This window comes from Halichoerus grypus, chromosome 3, assembly GCF_964656455.1.
Source record: "Halichoerus grypus chromosome 3, mHalGry1.hap1.1, whole genome shotgun sequence".
NCBI classification, from domain to species: Eukaryota; Metazoa; Chordata; class Mammalia; order Carnivora; family Phocidae; genus Halichoerus; species Halichoerus grypus.
Window position 1 is genome coordinate 180,650,320 of NC_135714.1, and position 20,819 is coordinate 180,671,138.

General features: G+C 36.4%; 2 protein-coding genes across 8 annotated transcripts in view; one reads left to right on the top strand and one right to left on the bottom strand.

The window, feature by feature from the left end:
- Nucleotides 1–20,819, top strand: part of GTF2E2 (general transcription factor IIE subunit 2) — a 66,887-nt gene that overhangs the window by 14,916 nt on the left and 31,152 nt on the right. For all 5 annotated transcript variants that reach the window (XR_013446639.1, XM_078069656.1, XM_078069658.1 and 2 more), the window contains exons 3-5: nucleotides 13,796–13,887; nucleotides 17,214–17,321; nucleotides 18,902–19,084. Coding sequence is in view for 4 of the 5 variants with exons in the window: in XM_078069656.1 (XP_077925782.1) it covers nucleotides 13,796–13,887; nucleotides 17,214–17,321; nucleotides 18,902–19,084 (383 nt within the window). In the remaining variant the exon portion in view is untranslated. The remainder of the gene's footprint in view (nucleotides 1–13,795; nucleotides 13,888–17,213; nucleotides 17,322–18,901; nucleotides 19,085–20,819) is intronic.
- SMIM18 (small integral membrane protein 18) lies at nucleotides 619–10,451 on the bottom strand. Of its 3 annotated transcripts, none has more exons than XM_036107094.2 (3): nucleotides 10,111–10,448; nucleotides 1,541–1,619; nucleotides 619–1,142 (listed from the first exon to the last, which is right to left on the bottom strand). In XM_036107094.2, the coding sequence occupies exons 1-3, from the start codon at nucleotides 10,244–10,246 to the stop codon at nucleotides 809–811; spliced, it is 549 nt and encodes a 182-aa protein (XP_035962987.1). In that variant the 5' UTR covers nucleotides 10,247–10,448; the 3' UTR covers nucleotides 619–808. The 3 variants fall into 3 exon arrangements, with proteins under 3 accessions (XP_035962987.1, XP_035962989.1, XP_077925781.1); XM_036107096.2 differs by having other exon boundaries at nucleotides 1,560–1,619; nucleotides 10,111–10,436; XM_078069655.1 differs by lacking the exon at nucleotides 1,541–1,619 and having other exon boundaries at nucleotides 10,111–10,451.

The window sequence follows — 20,819 nt, forward strand, 5'->3', positions numbered from 1 at the left end:
AAAACTGCAGTATTTCTTAACAGGTGTTATGTGTTCCTGTCTTCCGCCTTTTTTTTTTTTTTTAGGTAGTCTTTTCAGCATTGTGTGTCTTAGCCCTTGACAATATGAATATGAGCAGCAAAATGAAAGAAAAAGCTCAGGAAATACAATTAAGGGGGTATACTAGTAAGTTTTAGTTTGAAAATAGCCTGGTCCTTCTTACACCATGTGTTTCTTATTAAACAGTTTTATGAAAATTTTATGCAAGTATACTTGTGATCTTTCTATTTTGAGACTTTTTTCCACACTAATCCCTACATAAAACTTAAGTCTTGAAAAAATTTAAGTTGTTCTCAGTAACCTAGAATATACTTCTTTTTAATAAGTAGGGATTTTATGTATGAGTGGAATTATTTACTTTGGATTTAGGTAAGCATTTTAAATAGCATTTTTATTACCAAAACACACGGAGGGTAGTTTATTTGTTAGTCCACATCGTTCGTTTAGGTCAGAGTTATTTGATCTTGCTTATGTTTTCTGGCTTACTTTTTGTTGCTTAATATTGAAATCTAGGAATCTTTTATCCAGTTTTTGAATTGTCATTTTAAGTAGATTGGTAACTTATTCACATTTGTGAAGTTTTACTGTACATTTAATGAAAGGGATACACACACAAAAAGTGCATATTTGACTTGTTTTTCCCTTCTTTTAGAAATCTTTTAATCATTCAGAGTCAATTTTCATAATAACAGTTGGCCTCAGAAAATTCTCCTTTTTTCTCAGTAGTTGAAGGCTGTTTTCAGAGATTTTGTTCATTTTAGGTAGAGTGCTAGACCACTTCAATTTCACGTTTTCTGATGTTGTCCATCATGCTTCTAAGAGGGTTAGGTTCACTTTTCACGTCTTTCACAGTTTTGTTTTTTACACAGCAGCAACAGTCAAGCACTTCATACAGGAAAGCCAACACCACTAAAGATGCCACTGTAAATATAAATAAAAGCAGAATGACAAAGCAGGCAGTGTTCCAGTTATCATGAAAAGGGTAAATTTTTTGAACTTGAAAACCAAGGTACTGATAAACAGATGTAGTGGTTTCATTCCAGAGGCTGGAGCTCAGGGAGGCCATTCTTAGGGATTCTACTTCTTGTATTGTTCTTTTGAATCTGTAAAAAGGTAAAAAGTGAATATATGTAATCAAATTCTAAAGATTTGTCAATTCAAGTTTTAGTACTAATATTAATAAATTTTTATAGGTAACATGAGTCATCTTATTTTCTGCCAGAATTAATGCCCAAATTATATTTTTGAATTTTTTCTGTATTTTATGGCCGTGTATTCTATAAACTGTACTATATGTTTTTTATGTGTATCATTTCCTAGACAAGTGTATATGTTTAAGATTTCTATACAGAAGTTAACTGCTAGTAGAAGTGGAAAAAGAGAAGCTGAATTGGTTTAAAATTTGACTAAAGCAGTGGTCAGTGATCTGTTAACTACAAAAAATTTTAGTGTTTTAAGATGGTGGTCTTCAGACTGCCTCCCGGAAAGCTTTTCTCATTACCTTTGTGGATCCTTCTCACCTTGTTGGCTCAGTGTATTTCTGTCTATTTCCAGTCCTTTAAACTTCGAGGACAGGTGACCTGAATCAGGAAATAGTGGCTGAGTGAAAAATGTTAAAGAAAAGCTAAATAACGACAATTTTCAGAATAAGGATAATAAAATTTTAGGTTCAAGTTGCCTATGAAGATACCTTAATCTTAGGATTTCTTTCTGTTATGTATATGATAGTATTAACTGTTTCATATAGCTGAATGATCTATGGACATGAATATTTTATTTATTTATTTATTTAAAGATTTTATTTATTTGACAGAGAGAGACACAGAGAGAGAAGGAGCACAAGCAGGGGGAGAGGGAGAGGGAGAAGCAGACTTCCTGCGGAGCAGGGAGCCTGATGCAGGGCTTGATCCCAGGACCCTGGGATCATGACCTGAGCCAAAGGCAGACACTTAACGACTGAGCCACCCAGGCGCCCCTGGACATGAATATTTTAAACAATCAGCATCCCAGGTGTATTGATTATTAAATTATTATTCCATTTCACAAAATTAACCAGTGAATTAAAGTTTTAGTATTCTTGCATTAAGTTTTGCTCTTGTTGACCTGATACTTGTTAGACCTTAAATGGGACCATAAGGATTGAAGAATTTATTACCTTGATCTTTCAGAAGTATCCTTTAAACTTATTTTAAGAAATTATAGAATGCTTTTATACTAAGAAAATTTTGGAAATAAGAAAAAATTCTGCTTCATTAATTCAATGACTGTTGTCAGTTTGCTTTATTTTATTCAAGAAATGACTTAGTTTGCATGATTTTTCTTTACTACATAGTTTAAGTAGATTTTCATTCATTCTTGTAAACAAATGTTTATTGATTACCTACTGTGTACCAAATAGTTTTCTAAATGCTGGAGATACTTGTGTGTGTGAGTATGTTTTAATTAAAGGAAACTTCAAGGTAGTTGAAGAGTATGAGTATAATGAGGGGCACCTGAGTGGCTCAGTCAGTTGGGCATCCGACTCTTGGTTTCGAGTGGGGAGACTGAGCCCCATGTGGAGACCCGCACTGGGCGGGGAGTGTGCTTGAGGTTCTTTCCCTCTCTCTCTCCCTCTGATCCTCTGCCTGCTCGCACACGCATACTCTTGCTCTCTCTAGAATAAATCTTTACAAAAAAAAAAAAAAGTGGGGCGTCTGGGTGGCATAGTTGGTTAAGCGTCTGACTCTTGGTTTTGGCTCAGGCTGTGATCTCAGGGTTGTGAGATCAAGCCCCGCATTGGGCTCGGTGCTCAGCATGCAGAGTCTGCTTAGGATTCTCTCTCCCTCTCCTTCTGCTCCTCTAGCTCGTGCACTCTCCCCCCCCCCGACTTCTAAAGTAAATAAATAAATCTTTACAGTGTATGTTAATTAAATTCAATTTAAATTAAAAATTAAAAAAACCCCAAAAAACATTGAGATGAGAAGGCCTGAATGGAAGCCAAATCAAACCATTACAAGTAAATAAATAAAAGAAGTAAATACATCTTTTTTTTTTTAAGATTTTATTTATTTATTTGAGAGAGAGCACAAACTGGAGGAGAGGCAGGGGGAGAGAGACAAGCAGGCTCCCCTTGAGCAGGGAGCCCAATGCGGGGCTCGATCCCAGGACCCTGGGACCATGACCCGAGCCAAAGGTAGACGCCTAACTGACTGAGCCACCCAGTCGCCCCGTAAATAAATAAATTTTTAAAAAAGAAGAGTATGATGAACCCCTGTATGCTCACAATATAGCTACAATTATCAATTCGTCTATACCCATTTGCTTCCACCCGTAGATTATTTTGAAGCAAATTGTAGACATCATCACTTCATCTAGACATATTCGGCATATATCTCTTAAAAGGTGAGGATTCTGTTTTTAAACATAACCACATTATCATTTTCACACCAAAAAAGATGAAAAAGTGACTTAAAAAACCCAGAGCCATAACAATATAATTCCTTCAATTTCTTTGTTTTCTTTAGAAATCTAATTTTAAAACTTTGACATTGGGGCGCCTGGGTGGCTCAGTTGGTTAAGCGACTGCCTTCGGCTCAGGTCATGATCCTGGAGTCCCAGGATCAAGTCCCGCATCGGGTTCCCTGCTCAGCAGGGAGTCTCCTTCTCCCTCTGACCCTCCCCCCTCTCATGCTCTCTCTCTATCTCATTCTCTCTCAAATAAATAAATAAAATCTTTAAAAAAAAAAAAACAAAAAACTTTGACATTGATAAGTTAATATTTTCTAAGGTTTTTGTTTTCTATGTTTTTATTTATTTTTAAGTAAACTCTATGCCCAACATGGGGCTTGAACTCACAATCCTGAGATCAGCGGTCACATGCTGTACTGACTTAGCCACCCAGGCACTCCAAAGGTTTTTGTTTTCTATCTTAAATCATATTTGCTTGGCAAGTAACTTTACCTCTCTGGATGGACTTGGTTTCTTCTTTTGTGTATTTTGAAGGTTAAATTGATGATCTGAGGCCAGAAGTAAAGGCTTAAATTCATTTGTTCTTTTTGGATTTAAGAATCCTTCAGTTTCATGGTTTGTGGTGATCCTTCATCTTGAAATGAGGGACAAGAGACTAATGGACAGTAATTGAATCAATTGCCTTTATTAGTTCTGGTACTTAACAAAAATATATTGTCTGGAACACTGGTATGTGAGGAACTTCCCAGTGTATTACAGTATTTTCAAACTGTCTGGGGGACCCAGCCTTTTAGTGTTACCGTCTTTTATCCCTTAAGTTTTTTCCTTCTTAGCACATTCTTATAGAAAATGGAGCTGTGGGCGCCCGGGTGGCTCAGTCGTTAAGTGTCTGCCTTCAGGGTCCTGGAATCGAGTCCCACATCGGGCTCCCTGCTCAGCGGGAAGCCTGCTTCTCCCTCTCCCACTCCCCTTGCTTGTGTTCCTGCTCTCGCTCTCTCTCTCTCTGTGTCAAATAAATAAGTAAAGTCTTTAAAAAAAAGAAAGAAAATGGAGCTGCTACGTTGCACACCTCCAGGGAACACCATTCATATTGTATTGTAGGGTGCCATTCACATAGAATACGCTATAAGTGGTGCACCTTGGAGTCTAATGTGAATATCCCGATAGGCCACTCCTCCAACTTCTGCAGTGTCGCTGCTTCTGATTCTAATCACCGTGCACACATATAGTTAAGTAGCCCATAGAAACTGACTCAAATGGGGGCGCCTGGGTGGCTCAGTCGTTAAGCGTCTGCCTTCGGCTCAGGTCATGATCCCAGGGTCCTGGGATCGAGCCCCGCATCGGGCTCCCTCCTCGGCGGGAAGCCTGCTTCTCTCTCTCCCACTTACCCTGCTTGTGTTCTCTCTCTGGCTGTCTCTCCCTGTCAAATAAATAAATAAAATCTTTAAAAAAAAAAAAAAAAGAAACTGACTCAAATGGAGAGAACGTTAGTCCTTTTTGACCTAGCCTAGAGTAGTGACAGGTATGTACACACATACAAATGCCTAAAAAATGTTTAGCTTTGGAACTCCTTTAAAATATTTAGTATAACTACAATGTGATATTCCTGGGAGGGGTAGCACACATTGTTAGTTATTTTTACTTCAGTGTGAATGAGTTTCAGGTCCTTTTGAAAAACAGAGCATATAGAAGAGGAGAGGAAGAATAGTTCTTGAGGAAAGAGAGAACAGTACCATTTATTGTATGGGTAGATAAAGAACAGGGGAAGAATCACTGGAGGGTCTACCTAATAATTTTACCTGGGCTAACCTAGGACCTCTCCAGCACTGATGCAAATATTCCTTAGACTTTCTGTTAAGGCCTTTCAGGTTGATTCCTTTGTTTTGTTTTATTAAGTAATCTCTACACCCAATATGGGGCTTGAACTCACAAGCCTGAGATCAAGAATCACATGCTCTTTTGACTGAGCCAGCCAGGCGCCCCAGGTTGATTCCTTTTTAAAATCTGGGAATTTCTTTACACATTATGTCCCTTAAATTAGTTTAATGTAGCGGTGTCTGGGTGGCTGAGTGGGTTGAGCATCTGACTCTTGGGTTTGGCTCAGGTCATGATTCCCGGTTGTGAGATTGAGCCCTGGGTGGAGCTCTGCGCTCAGTGGGAAGTCTGCTTGGGATTCCCTCTCTCTCTCAAATAAATAAATCTTAAAAAAATTAGTTTAATGTACCTTATTAATTAACTTAATGTTAAGATGTCATTTCATTATTGATTTCAGAAACTTTATAGTAATTTTTTATATTATAATAATTTTTATTTTTATTATTTTTAAAAGATTTTATTTTAATTGACAGAACACGAGAGAGGGAACATAAGCAGGGGGAGTGGGAGAGGGAGAAGCAAGCTTCCCACCAAGCAGGGAGCCCTATGCGGGGCTCGATCCCCAGGACCCTGGGATCATGACCTGAGCCGAAGGCAGCCGCTTAATGACTGAGCCACCCAGGCGCCCTAAATTTCTATTTCAAAATGAAATTTTAGAATTACTGGAAAGTTGGTTTAAGGAACTTTATACTCTATTTATTTTTGAGGTACAAGTGAACTGCTTAAAATTTTAACTTTATATTCTATTTCTTTTTTTTTTTTTTTTAAAGATTTTATTTATTTATTTGAGAGAGAGAGAATGAGAGAGAGCACATGAGAGGGGGGAGGGTCAGAGGGAGAAGCAGACTCCCTGCCGAGCAGGGAGCCCGATGCGGGACTCGATCCAGGGACTCCAGGATCATGACCTGAGCCGAAGGCAGTTGCTTAACCAACTGAGCCACCCAGGCGCCCCTATATTCTATTTCTTAAAGGAGATTTATTTGTGAGAGAGCATGTGCATGCAAGCATCAGATATGGGAGGTAGAGAGGGAGAGGGAGAAAGAATCCCAAGCAGACTCCCCACCGACCACGGAGCCAACTTGGGGCTCGATCCCATGACCCAGAGATCACCACCTGAGCTGAAACCAGGAGTTGATGGTCAACCCACTGAGCCACCTAGGTGTCCCAATATTCTATTTATATTTGAGGTACAAGTGAACTGTTTAAAAGTTTTTCAAGGAGTGCCTGGGTGGCTTGGCAGGGGGGCCTGCTTCTCCCTCTCCCCCTCCCCCTGCTTGTGTTCCCTCTCTCACTGTCTCTCTGTCAAATAAATAAAATCTTTAAAAATAAAAGAAAACAATTTTTTCAAGCCCTCTTGTGCACCAAACCCCCCCCCCCAAAATGGAGGGAGGGAAGGGAAGGGAGAAGGTGGGGCAGGCAGGCAGACACAAACTAAATTCAGTTATTTGAAGTTAACTTGTACCCATCAATGACCTATTCTTCTGGTTAAAATTAATATATCCATACAATTGATTATTGTGTGTGAATGAGGTAACTGTGGTGATACTGAAGGATTTTTAGGATCTGTTAAGTGAAAAGACCAAGATGCAGGGCAGTATGTATAGGAAAGGGGGAAATAATACGCATTTTTATTTGCTTGTATCTGCACAAAAGTTTTGGAAGGAGTTACATAAGAAATTAATAACATGATTACTTGTGTGGTTGGTTGGAGAGTAGAGCTGGGATATAGGGATCTGTGTGAGATTTCTCAAGGTATATATTGTTACATTTTAGTTTTTGAACCATTTGAATATAGTACTTATCTAAAACCCAAACTAATATATTTTATTTATTTTTTTTAAAGATTTTATTTATTTATTTGACAGAGAGAGAGAGAGTGGGAGTAGGAACCAGGGGGAGTGGGAGAGGGAGAAGCAGGCCTCCCGCCGGGCAGGGAGCCCGATGCGGGGCTCGATCCCAGGACCCTGAGATCATGACCCGAGCCGAAGGCAGACGCCCAATGACTGAGCCACCCAGGCGCCCCCCAAACTAATATATTTTAAAAGTATTTCTTGCCTTTGGTTTTATATCTATTGTGTTACATTGTGTTATATATCAATTTGTGTTTTATATCTATTTGATACATTTACTGAGTTTTCTGGGTTACTTCTAAAAAATTAAAACTAGAATCTTTAAACACTGTCATTTTGATTAGAAGTGTCTAAGCAGTTTAAGGAAGAGTACACACATGTCGTAAATGATGACAGTTTATGTTGTAAATGATGACAGTTTGCCTCTTATGTATTGATAACTGATGAGCAACTCAAAACATTCAATCTTTAGTTAGCTGCTGGGCATATCTGAAAAAAGTAAAATATGGAGTCATTTTGTACCTTAAATTTAGTGTGGTTTATTCTTTTTACATACAGCAGAGCTCTAGCAATTTTTTGTGCTAAATTTAGGGTAAAATCTGAAACTTACTTTAATGGAGTAGATATAATTAGACATGCAAAAAGATGGTATTATTAGGATTTTCTCATATTCTAAGACTATTTTTGAAATTAAAATATAAATTTACAAAAAAATATATAAATTTACATCAAATACCTGCTATATACATGCTCTATGAAAAATAAGACTAAATGGTAAAAATCGTTTGTGTACCTTTTTTTTGGATCCCCACCTCTTTAAAATTTTTTTTTTTTTTTTTTTTTTTAAGATTTTATTTATTTATTTGACAGAGAGAGAGACAGCGAGAGAGGGAACACAAGCAGGGGGAGTGGGAAAGGGAGAAGCAGGCTTCCTGCCGAGCCGGGAGCCCGATGCGGGACTCGATCCCGGGACTCCAGGATCATGACCTGAGCCGAAGGCAGTCGCTTAACCAACTGAGCCACCCAGGCGCCCCGTCTTTAAAATTTCATTACAGAAATGGGGAGCGTTAAAGTAAATACCATATTTTTTTTTAAGTTTATTTTTGGTATATTCTCTTCACCTATTTTTCCTCCCATTTCAGAAGGCCCTAGTGAAATATTTATGGGGATAGGACTTCAAACTGTTCTGGAACCTTGAATTGTCAGATCAGAATAAGATTACGCTTTTGCTCTAATGGTAAAAGCCCTTGAGTTGAATTCTCTAGTGTCTTTAAACATACAACTTTGAAATATGATCAATTAATCATATTGGCTTTTAAACATAGAGCAGCTCACCCAGCCCTGGAACTCTCTGAGATAGGCCATGCGTCTAGTCAGTTTGGTGAAAGAGCAGTAAACCTACATCTGTGTTAACCATAAATATATCACCAGTAAAATGTAGGCTGATTATAGTGCTAATAATGGGGGTAGTAGGGCTTTTTCTGTTTACAGTTTACCTGAAATTTCAGTTACAAGTTAACTGTTTAATCAGACAAGGTTGTTTTTATTTATCTGAGACTTTTTTTTGGCTCCCATACTTTGTACAGCAAGCAGGAATATTTTCTAGGTAATTAACCCCATTGTTCTGAACCTCGAGAGATCTAATATCTTCTTACAGCAACCTTTAGGCTTTGTAAGAGATGCTTTACTCATGCTGGCTGAATGCTGAATAAGAAAGAGAAGGAATAAAAATTATGAAAATAGTCTTTTAAAATTTAAATAGATTTATTAGCAAAGAAAAGGGCAGAAGTTGGATCTTTAGGTCAGTATGTGTGGATAATATCCTGGAACTCTGGCATCTACTAAATAATGATATTTACATGCTCCACCATTATAAAATTAGAAATTTGGTCAGCAGTTGATACTAATTTTTAGTAGACATGAATAGTTACTCTGAGCCATGAAAGAAATCTTATTACCTACGTTGAAAGGTACCATACCTTCCTCCCTTAACCAGTTCTTCTTAAAACATATTTTTATTTTAAACTGTAGTTTATCACAAAGACTTGCTCTCTGTTTATTTTGAGGCATCAGTTGAAGAATAATTTCAGCATTATATTGAAATATGGTTATGAATATTTTTGTGGCATATAAAAAATGAAAGGGTATTTAAGAAGGTTATCATTTAATAATAGAATGACTTGTGTATTACAGTAATATAGATTTTAAAATTTAACCATAAGGAATTATTTTAGTTAAAATCTTAGGAAAGTTTGAAGCTCTACAAATGATCTCTTTGGCTATAGTATAATGCAGCCTATTTAATGATATCTTTGTGGTCTTCTAATTTTTATGTAAAAATCACATTCGTTACAATTTCTTGGCATTCTCTGCATCTACACTCAAAGTCAAATAAACAGTTTTGAACTATTTTCTCATATTTGTTAAAATATAACAAACTTTCCCGTAAGTAGCTGCTTTTTACCAGCCAATATAATTTGCACATATAATTAGAAAGCTTTAGTCCAGGATTCGCTTTTAGTCTAGATTTTTCTTTAAGAAAAATCCTTTGTTAAGGCAGACCAAACTGCTGAAATGAAATAGCTCAGAAAAAATAAATTAGCAAGTAACCACTTAACATTAAATGCTTATGGTTTACTCTAAGGTCTGGATATAGATCAGGTTCATAGAAAATCTCATGAATTTTCCATAAGGCACAGATGGTAAGGGTGCTTATCAAATAGCACAAGGCAGTCTTCACATTTTCATAATAAAATCCTACCAAGCAGTGAAATGAATACATTGCTTTTTTTGGTCTTTTGTAGGAACAAAGCTTTCTGCTTGGTTTTTATGGTAAAATATTTTTATATTAGATCATAAGGATATGTATTACTAAATGAAAGAGATCGTATAAACCTACCTCTTGTCTGAAGGCTGCTGTTGAAGCGATGGTATCGTCTGTTTGTAATGCAGTCCAGTGCACATCCAAGATGGAGCTGTGCTTCTATTGGTTGAACCACAATGCAGCTGACAGTTTCCTCTTCGTTCATTTGCATTAAGTCCTGCCACCCTTAAGTGTAAATCATTCATAAACTTGAATAGAGCTGTTTGGGATATCAACTGTCACCTTTTTCTTGTCTTATTTTTTTGTCCTTAAGCTAAATTTCTGCAAAGGAATTTGAGTTAGTAACAAAGTGATGATTCCTTAGTGTTTAACCATAAAATTTCAGATCCTTCAGTGAGTATTTCACTGCTAGGGCTGAAAGGTAATGTCGAGAGAGGTAGTAACCTAGGAAACAAACAGTCCAGGTTTACCAGCTTGATATTTCCTCCAGGAAGTGGGCATAAAATCTCATAAATGATATTTTCTTTCCATACTTGTGTTATATGTAAATCTTGTCCTCTGGAAGTGATTATTTCCATGTGGTGGTTTGATTTAGGAGAAATTCTAAGGGAAAAGAAAGATTTTCAGCTCTGCTCGTTGGGAGAGGGTTAGTTTCGGTAGTTATACCACCGACATTAAAAAGCAGTCTTTGAAATTTAAATGGTAAAAAAAGGAATAAAAGGCACAGCATAGGGAATATAGTTAATGATATTCTGATAGTGTTGTATGGTGACAGCAGCTGTACTTGTGCTGAGCACAGCATAATCTATAGAGAAGTTGAGTGACTATGTTGTACACCTGAAACAATGTAACATTGTCAACTGTACTAAAAATGTTTTTTTAATTTCTTCCAAAATTTATTTATTTATTTTAGAGAGAGCACAAGTGGGAGGGACAGAGGGAGAGGGAGAGATGATGTCAGGTAGACTCCACATGGAGCCTGAGGCAGAGCTCGATCCCTGATCCTGAGATCATGACCTGAGCTGAAACCAAGAATCAGCACTCAACCGACTTTGCCACTCAGGCAACCCTCAAAAAAATTCTTAAAAAATGGCAAAAGAATCCTCAACTGAATATTTGAAGATAGAATATTTTTATTTATGGCGTATTATTTAGAGTTGTGTGTGGTCCAAGCATAACAGAATCAAGGTTTTAAATTATGGAGTGGCTATTACAGCAACAGCAGACTGAGTAAATGCTTGCTGTGCAGACTTTATTTTATAGTTTACATTATTTTTTTTTTTAGATTTTATTTATTAAAGGGAGATAGTGCGGGTGGTGGGGCGGGGGGAAGAATCTGAAACCGACTCCACACTGAGCGCAGAGCCCAGTGCGGGGCTCGATCCCACGACCCCAAGATCATGACTTGAGCCAAAATTAAGAGTCAGACACTCACCTGATTGAGCCATCCAGGTGCCACCACATTATTTTTTAAAATTACAGATAAATTAGCATATTCGTTTCTAGGACTGTAAAGAGGTACATAGAAATACTCTATCTTCATTCATTCAGCTAATATTTACTATTTACTTTGCCTGGCATTGAGCTAAATGTTCAAGACTACATGATACACAAAACTGCATGTAGTTCATGATTGAGCATTTATGTAGTGCCTATCCTTAACATAGTGTCGTCTGCTTTTCATAGTGTTCCCAGTTAGTTTATGTAGGATAAACTTAATATTTTACTAAAGTTAAACAAGAAAACATATCTGCATTTATGAATTTTTATACTCTGACAAAATAATAGCCAGTTTCAGATGGAATAGTCTGTATTAAAAACTAGTTAATGATTCTTATACAAGGCAGTATCACAGTGTTTACAACTGAATTTGAATCTGTATTCTTCTGCATAGTGCTCTTACTTTTCTTATGTTTAAAAGGGGACAATGAGGGGCGCCTGGCTCAGTTGGTTAAGCATCTGCCTTGGGCTCGGGTCATGGTCCCAGGATCCTGGGATTGAGTCCCACATGGGGCTCCCTGCTCAGTGGGGAGTCTGCTTCTCCCTCTCCCTCTCTGGCAAATAAATAAATCTTTAAAAAAAAAATCTCCTTTAAAAAAAAAAAATAAAAGGGGACAATGATACCTCCTAAATAGGATTTTTCGGAGGGATTAAATGAGAAAATCAAATATTTAGCATGGTACGTGGTAAATAATAAGTATTCAGTAAATGTTACTTTTATTGTTAAAGTGTCCTGAACACCTTGGGAAAATGAACCATGTAGGTAGTATTTCATAATTGAAATAATGAATATGAAAGCATACCTGTAAGGCATCCATAATATTACTTTTGGAAACATAGTAGGCTATAATGTGCCAATTAAGTTGTTGTCAAAATTAAAGCAGTGATTTTTAAAGGAAAATTACATATCAAATCTCATTTTAGTCTCAAAAAAGCATATTTAGTAAAGTCTTTTCATAAATTGATCTCAAAGAAGTATTATGTTGCCATCTAAAAGCTATTCTTTTGGATCTCTGACAATTGTTACATTTGACTTGTTCTAATGCATTCTTTTTTTAAAATTATTATTACCAAGCTGGTTCCAGAGATACCCCCCCTCCCTTTTTATTTAACCTCTTCCTTTGTGGATCAGCAGCCACAAGGGAACTTAATATATCTGAGTTGATGGTTTGTTAATAGAATGTGTACTTACGACTAATGGAATGCACTTGTGATTCCTGGTAGCATTAGGATTTCTGCCTATAAAATGCAACAAAATGATACAAGTTCTGAAACAAATTGTCTTCTATACAGTTTGCTCCTTGTTTCATACTATCATCCTTTTTTAAGCATCCATGTTTATGCAGTTTCAGTGGCTATGAATTTTTTCCTTTTTTTAAATAATTTTTTCCCTAATTAATCTCTAAAGTTTAATTAGTTATGGTATCATTTCTTTTAATTCCCATTAGTTCCCATTTGTTTTAAGTTGAGAGGCCAGAAATTGATGTAATAGGTGATAAATGGAACTTTTTATCCCTTGGAAGTAATTGACTCATTTCTCATGGTTTTGAGTCTGTTAGAAAAGCTCTATGGATCAGTTTGAGATTTGTATTGTCCTCTTGTTTAAAAAGCCATGCTTCTAATCTTGGGGATAAATCTAATCATAATTGAAGGAACAGTGAGACAAAGGTACTTACAGAAGAAATGTATTTCACTTTTTTTTTTTTAAGTGCACTCCAACCTACTCACAACCCTGAGATCGAGTTGGATGCTTCAACGACTGAGACACCCAGGTGCCCCCAGAAGAAATGTATTTTATTTTATTTTATTTTTTTATTTTTATTTTTTTAAAGATTTTATTTATTTGTTTGACAGAGACACAGTGAGAGAGGGAACACAAGCAGGGGGAGTGGGAGAGAGAGAAGCAGGCTTCCCGTGGAGCAGGGAGCCCGATGTGGGGCTCGATCCCAGGACTCTGGGATCAGGACCTGAGCCGAAGGCAGACGCTTAACGACTGAGCCACCCAGGCGCCCCAGAAGAAATGTATTTTAATGCTTTTGAATTTATTAATACTTTGTTCCTATCCTTGGTGGGAAAATTGATAAGTTTATTATATACTCAAAGATTTGAATTTTCACCAAAGTTTTACATGGTAGAATTCACTAGATGGAAAAATGCAAAACAACTATTTTACTAGAGTTCAAATTCATCTTAGTTGCTTAAAAGTCGTAATCAAATCTATATGACAATGTTATAGTTGTTTTTTGAACCTCATTTTCAGATCATAGCAATGGATCATTTAACTTGAAAGCTCTATCAGGAAGCTCTGGATACAAGTTTGGTGTTCTTGCCAAGATTGTGAATTACATGAAGGTAAGTACTTTTCTCAAATAACACACATTCTATGTAAGTTTTTGGCAGAGGAAGAGGATTGGGGTTTCAGAAGTAAATTTGTATATATATGTCAAAATTTATCAAATTGTATGTTTCATTATGTGCAATCTGTTGTATCCCTATTACATCTCAATAAAACTAAAAATATATAATGCTTCAAGCCTTTTACATTATATCGAATTAGCACTGCAGTGAGTCACCTAAGTATATTTAATTTACATTAATTCAAGTATACAGTTTAAGCCCACCATTTCACTTAAAATTATGCCCAGGCAATAGGTATATTCACTTCTTAATTACTCAATACTTGCTGGCAAAACCAGTAGAAGGAAGTGAATGATTTGCAGGTTGTTACTTCCACTGATGTGAAAAGTAAAAACTACATAGTTGAGACATATGGTGGTGATGGTTTTTCTGCATCTTTGGAGGAAAAACTAGAGAATTACTGAGGGTCTTAGGAAAATATTGACTCACAAAAGACTTCGAATTTAAGATTTGATGGAAGATTTACTGTTTTTTGAAGTAAGTTTTGAAGTTTTGATTATGGCATTTTGGCTTTACCAAAGACTCTGAATCTTATTAAAGTGAAATTTCATTTATTGCTAAATGGCTAAATGATTTCAGATTTGCCCCCTTCCTCCGCCAAACTCATTCCTGTTTAGTTACTAGTTGTATCTCTTGAAAAAAGAGTGCTGTATTTGTTATTTCAAATTTCAGCTATGGATTGCTTAAAATGTAAATCAAGTTTTTATGTTAGGGCTTTTGTAATTTAAGAGACTTAATGTCTGGCTGTGTCTGAAATCTGTAGTTTGTATTTGATTTGTAGTAGAAATCTGTTAGTTTGTAATTTCCCATTATCAAATAATACATTTTGACACATGTTTCCTACTCATTCATTCCATCCACTCATTCCCCCATGTGGTAAACGATTATTAAAACCTACTGTATGCTATTTATAGCACTATTGGTGGGACTACTCAGAAAAAAAAGTATGCCCTCGTGGCTGTTAGTCTGTTGAGAGAGATTGACATTCAAATGTCATGTTTTTGCTACTCTGCTGGTACAGTCTTCACTAATCTAGATGATCTTTACTTTTACAACTTTCTTTAGGACTATGATCTTCAAGTTTTGTGCTCAGTTATTTCCTGAAACAATTTTGAGAAATTGTGTATCTCTTTGCACGTACTTAAATTGACAATTAGTTTTTCAGCAAAAGTTTAAATAGGATGGAATTTCTGACATATCGTAACATTTCAACAAAATACCTCTTTTACATTTATCTAAGGGGATCTAAATCCCATTATTAATTAAAAATATAAAAACTGCTCCTGGGTGGCACAGTTGGTTGGACAACCAACTCTTGGTTTTGGCTTAGGTCGTGATCTCAGGGGCGTGAGATCGAGCCCCACATTGGGCTTTGTGCTCAGCTCGGAGTCTGCTCAAGACTCTCTCCCTGGGTCACCTGGGTGGCTCATTTGGTTAAGTGTCTGCGTTTGGCTCAGGTTATGATCCCAGGGTCCTGGGATCAAGCCCCATGTCAGGCTCCCTGCTCAGTGGGGAGTCTGCCTCTCGCTCTCCCTCTGCCGCTCCCCCTGCTTGTGTTCTCTCTCTCTCAAATAAATAATCTTAAAAAAAAAAGTCTCTCCCTCTCCCTCTCCCCCCACGTGTGTGCATTCACTCTCTAGAACAAATAAATATTTTATTTTTATTTTTTAAAGATTTTATTTATTTATTCAACAGAGAGAGAGAGCAGGAACACAAGCAGGGGGAGTGGGAGAGGGAGAAGCAGGCTCCCCACTGAGCAGGGAGCCCGATGCGGGGCTCGATCCCAGGACCCTGGGATCGTGACCTGAGCCGAAGGCAGACGCTTAACGACTGAGCCACCCAGGCGCCCCTAAATAAATCTTTAAAAAAATCATAAAAACAAACATATGGTTGGCAATTTTAATTATTTTCCTTTTGAACTTACAAGTCTGTTCTGGTACTCCCACTGCATTTTAGCTTTATGTTATGTAATTTTGTGCTTGAAAATATATATGTTTTTAAAGATTTTATTTATTTGAGAGAGAGAGCATAAGGGGGTGGGAGGGGCAGAGGGAGATCAGGACCCTGAGATCATGACCTAAGCGGAAGGCAGCCACTTAACTGAGCCAGCCAGGCGCCCCTATGCTTGAAAATGTTTTAATCATCATCAAACTTTTTTGCCACACAATATATATATGTTAGAAATGTTTTTCTCGTGACCATAAGGTTCTAAGTACTATCATAATTATTATTTTATTTTTAAAGATTTTTATTTATTTATTTGACAGAGAGAGACATGGTGAGAGAGGGAACACAAGCAGGGGGAGTGGGAGAGGGAGAAGCAGGCTTCCGGCGGAGTAGGGAGCCCGACACAGGGCTCGATCCCAGGACCCTGAGATCATGACCTGAGCCGAAGGCAGAAGCTTAACGACTGAGCCACCCAGGCGCCCCTATCACAATTATTATTATTATTAGCACACAGTTCATTAGAATAACTCATGTATATTAAAATTTTGATAAAATTCAGTTTATGTATAATAATTACTCAACAGAGGTCCATTTTTATTCATTTTTTAAAAAAGGTTTATTTATTTTAGAGAAAGAATGCACGAGCCAGGGGGAGGGGCAGAGGTAGAGAATCTTGAAGCAGACTCCCTGCTGAGCACAGAGCCCCACATGGGGCTGATCCCACACCCATGAGATAATGACCTAAGCTGCAACCAGGAGTTGAACACTTAACTGACTGCACCACTGAGGCGCCCCTCTATGATTTTTTTTTTAAAGATTTATTTATTTATTTTAGAGAGAAGAGTGCGTGAGCAGGGGGGAGGGGCAGACAGAGGGAGAGAGAATCTCAAACCAACTCCTGCTGAGTGCAGAGCCTGACGTGGGGCTTGATCTCAACCGGAACTGCAGTCAAGAGTTGGAAGCTTAACTGACTGAGCCACCCAGGCACCTTTCTATGATTTCTTTGTGTCATTTTCCTGTTAGGCTTTTGGGTCATTTTCCTGTTAGGCTTTGGGGGCTGTTAAAATATTAGGAAGATTAGCTCCTTGTGATATGAGGTGAAAATATTTTTTCTCAGTTTATCATTTGATTTTATAGAGCTATGAGTTTGAACCTGGTTCTGATTCTGTAGTCCATTCTCTTCATCACTATAATTGTATTGCCTCAAATAATACATGTTCTACATTCCTGAAAGATTCACTTACTTGTATCTATTATTTAATGCATCTAGCATTTTAAAACTGTCTCTTAATAACAATTTCTTCCCTCAATAGACACGGCATCAGCGGGGAGATACACATCCTCTCACTTTAGAAGAAATTTTGGATGAAACACAACATTTAGATATAGGACTCAAGCAGAAACAATGGCTAATGACTGAGGTAAGAATAGCCTTAAAATGGAGTTAAAAAAAATTAGTTGGTTACCATGAAATATTTGCTATAACTAAGGTTTTTAATATACTGAAATCTGTTATTTTTACTTTTTCTTAAAATAACTGGTATAGGGTCTTTGTTTTTGTTTTTAACATACATATTTTTTGAGGTGGTTTGATTTGTTGGTTTTCTTAACTTACGTATCTATTTAAAATGTTAAAGACTTTTAGCATAAAAATTATAAAGAAATCAGTCATTGTACCAGTTCCATTTAAGTTTTTACAGAATAACTGATACTTTTTTAATTGCTAAATTTAGAATTGTATTGTTTTTACATATGTTTTAGAACATTTAAACCATGAGGTAGTGTAGGGATAGTGAGATATTTGTTATGCTCATATTAGTATTATGACTTGATGGTGATGTTACTGCCTCTGACAGATTACTTGGAAAACGAATCCTTACATTGTGTATGTATGCACATCATTGTAGGAAAAGAAACCCCACAATAATCACTGACCCTGCTAATTTGGAAATGAACAGCATTTTTTAAAATTCACACATTTCCATCTTTTCTATTTAAGTATGAAATGACAACTAAGAATACTTTCTGGGACCAGTGTTGTAGTCTAAAATCAAATGTAAAATTCCTAAAATGTAATTCAATAATGTATTTTACTGAGCAAAATATTGTTCTTGATTTTTGTAATATAAAATCAACAATTAGTAACATTATAGCTCATCGTATTAGTGATATACAAATAGTTATAATCCACATTTAAATTCTGTTGCTTTACCTAATCTTCAAATTTCATAGACTACCAACATTAATTAAAAATTATTTTTATTACTATTCTGTTCTCCCTCCTTTCTTCTATGTTTCTTCTCTTTCTCCTTTCCAGGGTCAGGCTGGCAGCTGCAGAAGAAAATAAATAGGGTAGCTCTTCCTTGAAGAGCTTTCCTTCTGGTAGTAGCTGTACAGCAGAACTGACTAGGAATATAATTATATTCAGTAATTCCTGCATTCCTACTCAGTTTCATTCTCAAGCTGCCACTATAGGTAAATTTCTTATATGCAGTAGTCTGGTGCTTTTCAGTTCCTTCCACACCTGTAGGTGCCATTTGATACCAGGTGGGGCAGACTGTTGGTATATCATCCCAGGGTTATGTTTCACACATAATGCCAATATATGATAAACTATACTTTGAGGGTGGGATAGGCGATACCTAGTTCACTTTGTCTATTAATGTTAATTGGCATTTATTCTTTTTTATCTTTTATTTTCAAAAGAATATGGGTACAGTTTCTTCAGATCAGTTGTGATAAAATGGTTTTTCTCATCTAAGGAATTAATGTAATAATAAAAAGTTTCTTTTATAAAAAGTGAGCAACATGCTGATCTCTACCTATTGGTTTTTTTTTATCCTGGATGTCCAGTATTTTAGATTTGCTAGTTGATATTCACAAGATACTTTTAATTTACAATTGTATTGGGTATCGATATTTTTAAAATAATTACTATAATTTAAGAATGGGTACATGGGGTTTCCTTTTGTTAATATATCACATTGTGTCACTGTTACAGGCATTAGTCAATAATCCCAAAATTGAAGTAATAGATGGGAAGTATGCCTTCAAGCCCAAATACAACTTGAAAGATAAGAAAGCCCTACTTAGGCTGTTAGATAAGCATGACCAGCGAGGCTTAGGAGGAATTCTTTTAGAAGACATAGAGGAAGGACTCCCCAATTCCCAGAAAGCTGTCAAGGTAACCTCACTTTTCTTTCTATGCCTTAGTATAATTTGAATTAATAATGTCTGGTTTTAAGAAAACAGCAAGTGTTTTTAAATTTTTATTTTTAAAGTTTACATTATATATACTTGGGGTTGCGGTGAGCCAGTTGAAGATTTGAAATTTGGGTCCTGTGCTACAGAGCAGGACAGAGCGCAGCCATTTTTGTGTAACTTTGACAGCTCCCTTTTGTGGTGTTTTTGGGTATGAGTGCGTCTTCAGAATATTTCTGGAAAGTTTTTCTCAAAGACACTTTAGTCTTTTTCTCAGAAGTTACGTTTGTATACAAGAGCTGCTTCAACAATGCTCGTAGACACTGCTAACCTAAGGAACCAGAGGTATTAAACACGAAAGCATTGACTAATAACCTGGCTGTTTTAATTCCTAAAAAGCTATCAGTGAAAGCCATACAGATTACATTTCCAGTTTAAAGTTGGAACTCAGTTGGAAAGGCTGCTAGTCTCTGTTCTTCACAGTTGCTAATGATTGATGCTAATTGTTGATGGTTCATTTGTCTTGCTACCTCTGGAGTAAAACTTGCTCCTTTCTCTCCTGTACTTCTTGGTCATTAAGTGACACGTGTTATCCTATAAGTCATTGAGGCTCTGTTTATTTTTTTCAGTTTTGTTTTGTCTTGTTTTGATCTATTGTCAAGTTCATGGACTTTTCTTCTTTACCTCTAATTTGTTATAAATTCCCATTGGTGAATTTTTTATTTTAGAGATAGTATTTTTCAGTTCTAGGCTTTTCATTCTTTTTTTATGTTTTCTGTTTCTTTGCTGAGATTTTTTTTTTTTCATCCATTATAAGCCTGTTTTCCAGTACACTCTAGAGTATAATTTCTTGCAACTGCTTTAAAATCCTCTTTTTCTGATTTAACAGTTGGGTCATCTTGGGGCTGGTCTGCACTTTGTTTCTCGATTATGGGTCATGTTTTCCTGTTTCTTTGTATGTCTAATAAATTTCTGTTGAGTCTTAAATTTTGTGAATTATATGTGTAATAAAGACTCAAGATTCTGTTATATTCCTCCAGAGTGTTTTTGTTGGTTTTTGTGTATAAATGGGCAGTTACCTTGGCTAGACTCAGACTCTAAACTTTGTCTTCTTTGCAGCGGGTGGCATATAATACATCTTTTTTATTCTTTGAACTCTTTTGAAAATATCCAGAGTTTATAGTAAGTTTTCTGTAAAAAACAAAACAAAACAAAAAAAACTTACCTTAGGAGGGACGTGTCTATTACCCGAAGCAGAACCCTTTTCAGATTTGAAATAGGATTTATTTTTAAGGTATGTATTGAATGAGCTACTCCTCAGGGTTGTTTTTTTAGTTAAAAATTTTTTTAAAAATTGTAGTAAAAACTATCACATAAGGTAAAAGTTTGACATACTAAGCATGTCTAAGTACAGTTCATTAGTGTTAAGTATATTCACATTGTTCAAGAGATAATCTGGAACTTTCACATTTTGTAAATCCACTAAACAGCTTTCCTTATCCCACTTCTCCAGTCCCTAGCAAGCAACATTCTACTTCCTGTGATTTTGACTACTCTAAGTAACTCAAATAAGTAGAATTATATACATTCTTGTCTTGTGATTGGCCTATTTCGCTTAGCACAGTATCCTCAAGGTTCCTCCATGTTGCAGCATTTATCAGCATTTCCTTCCTTTTTAAGGCTGATAATACTGCATTGACCAGTTTGTTTATTTGTTT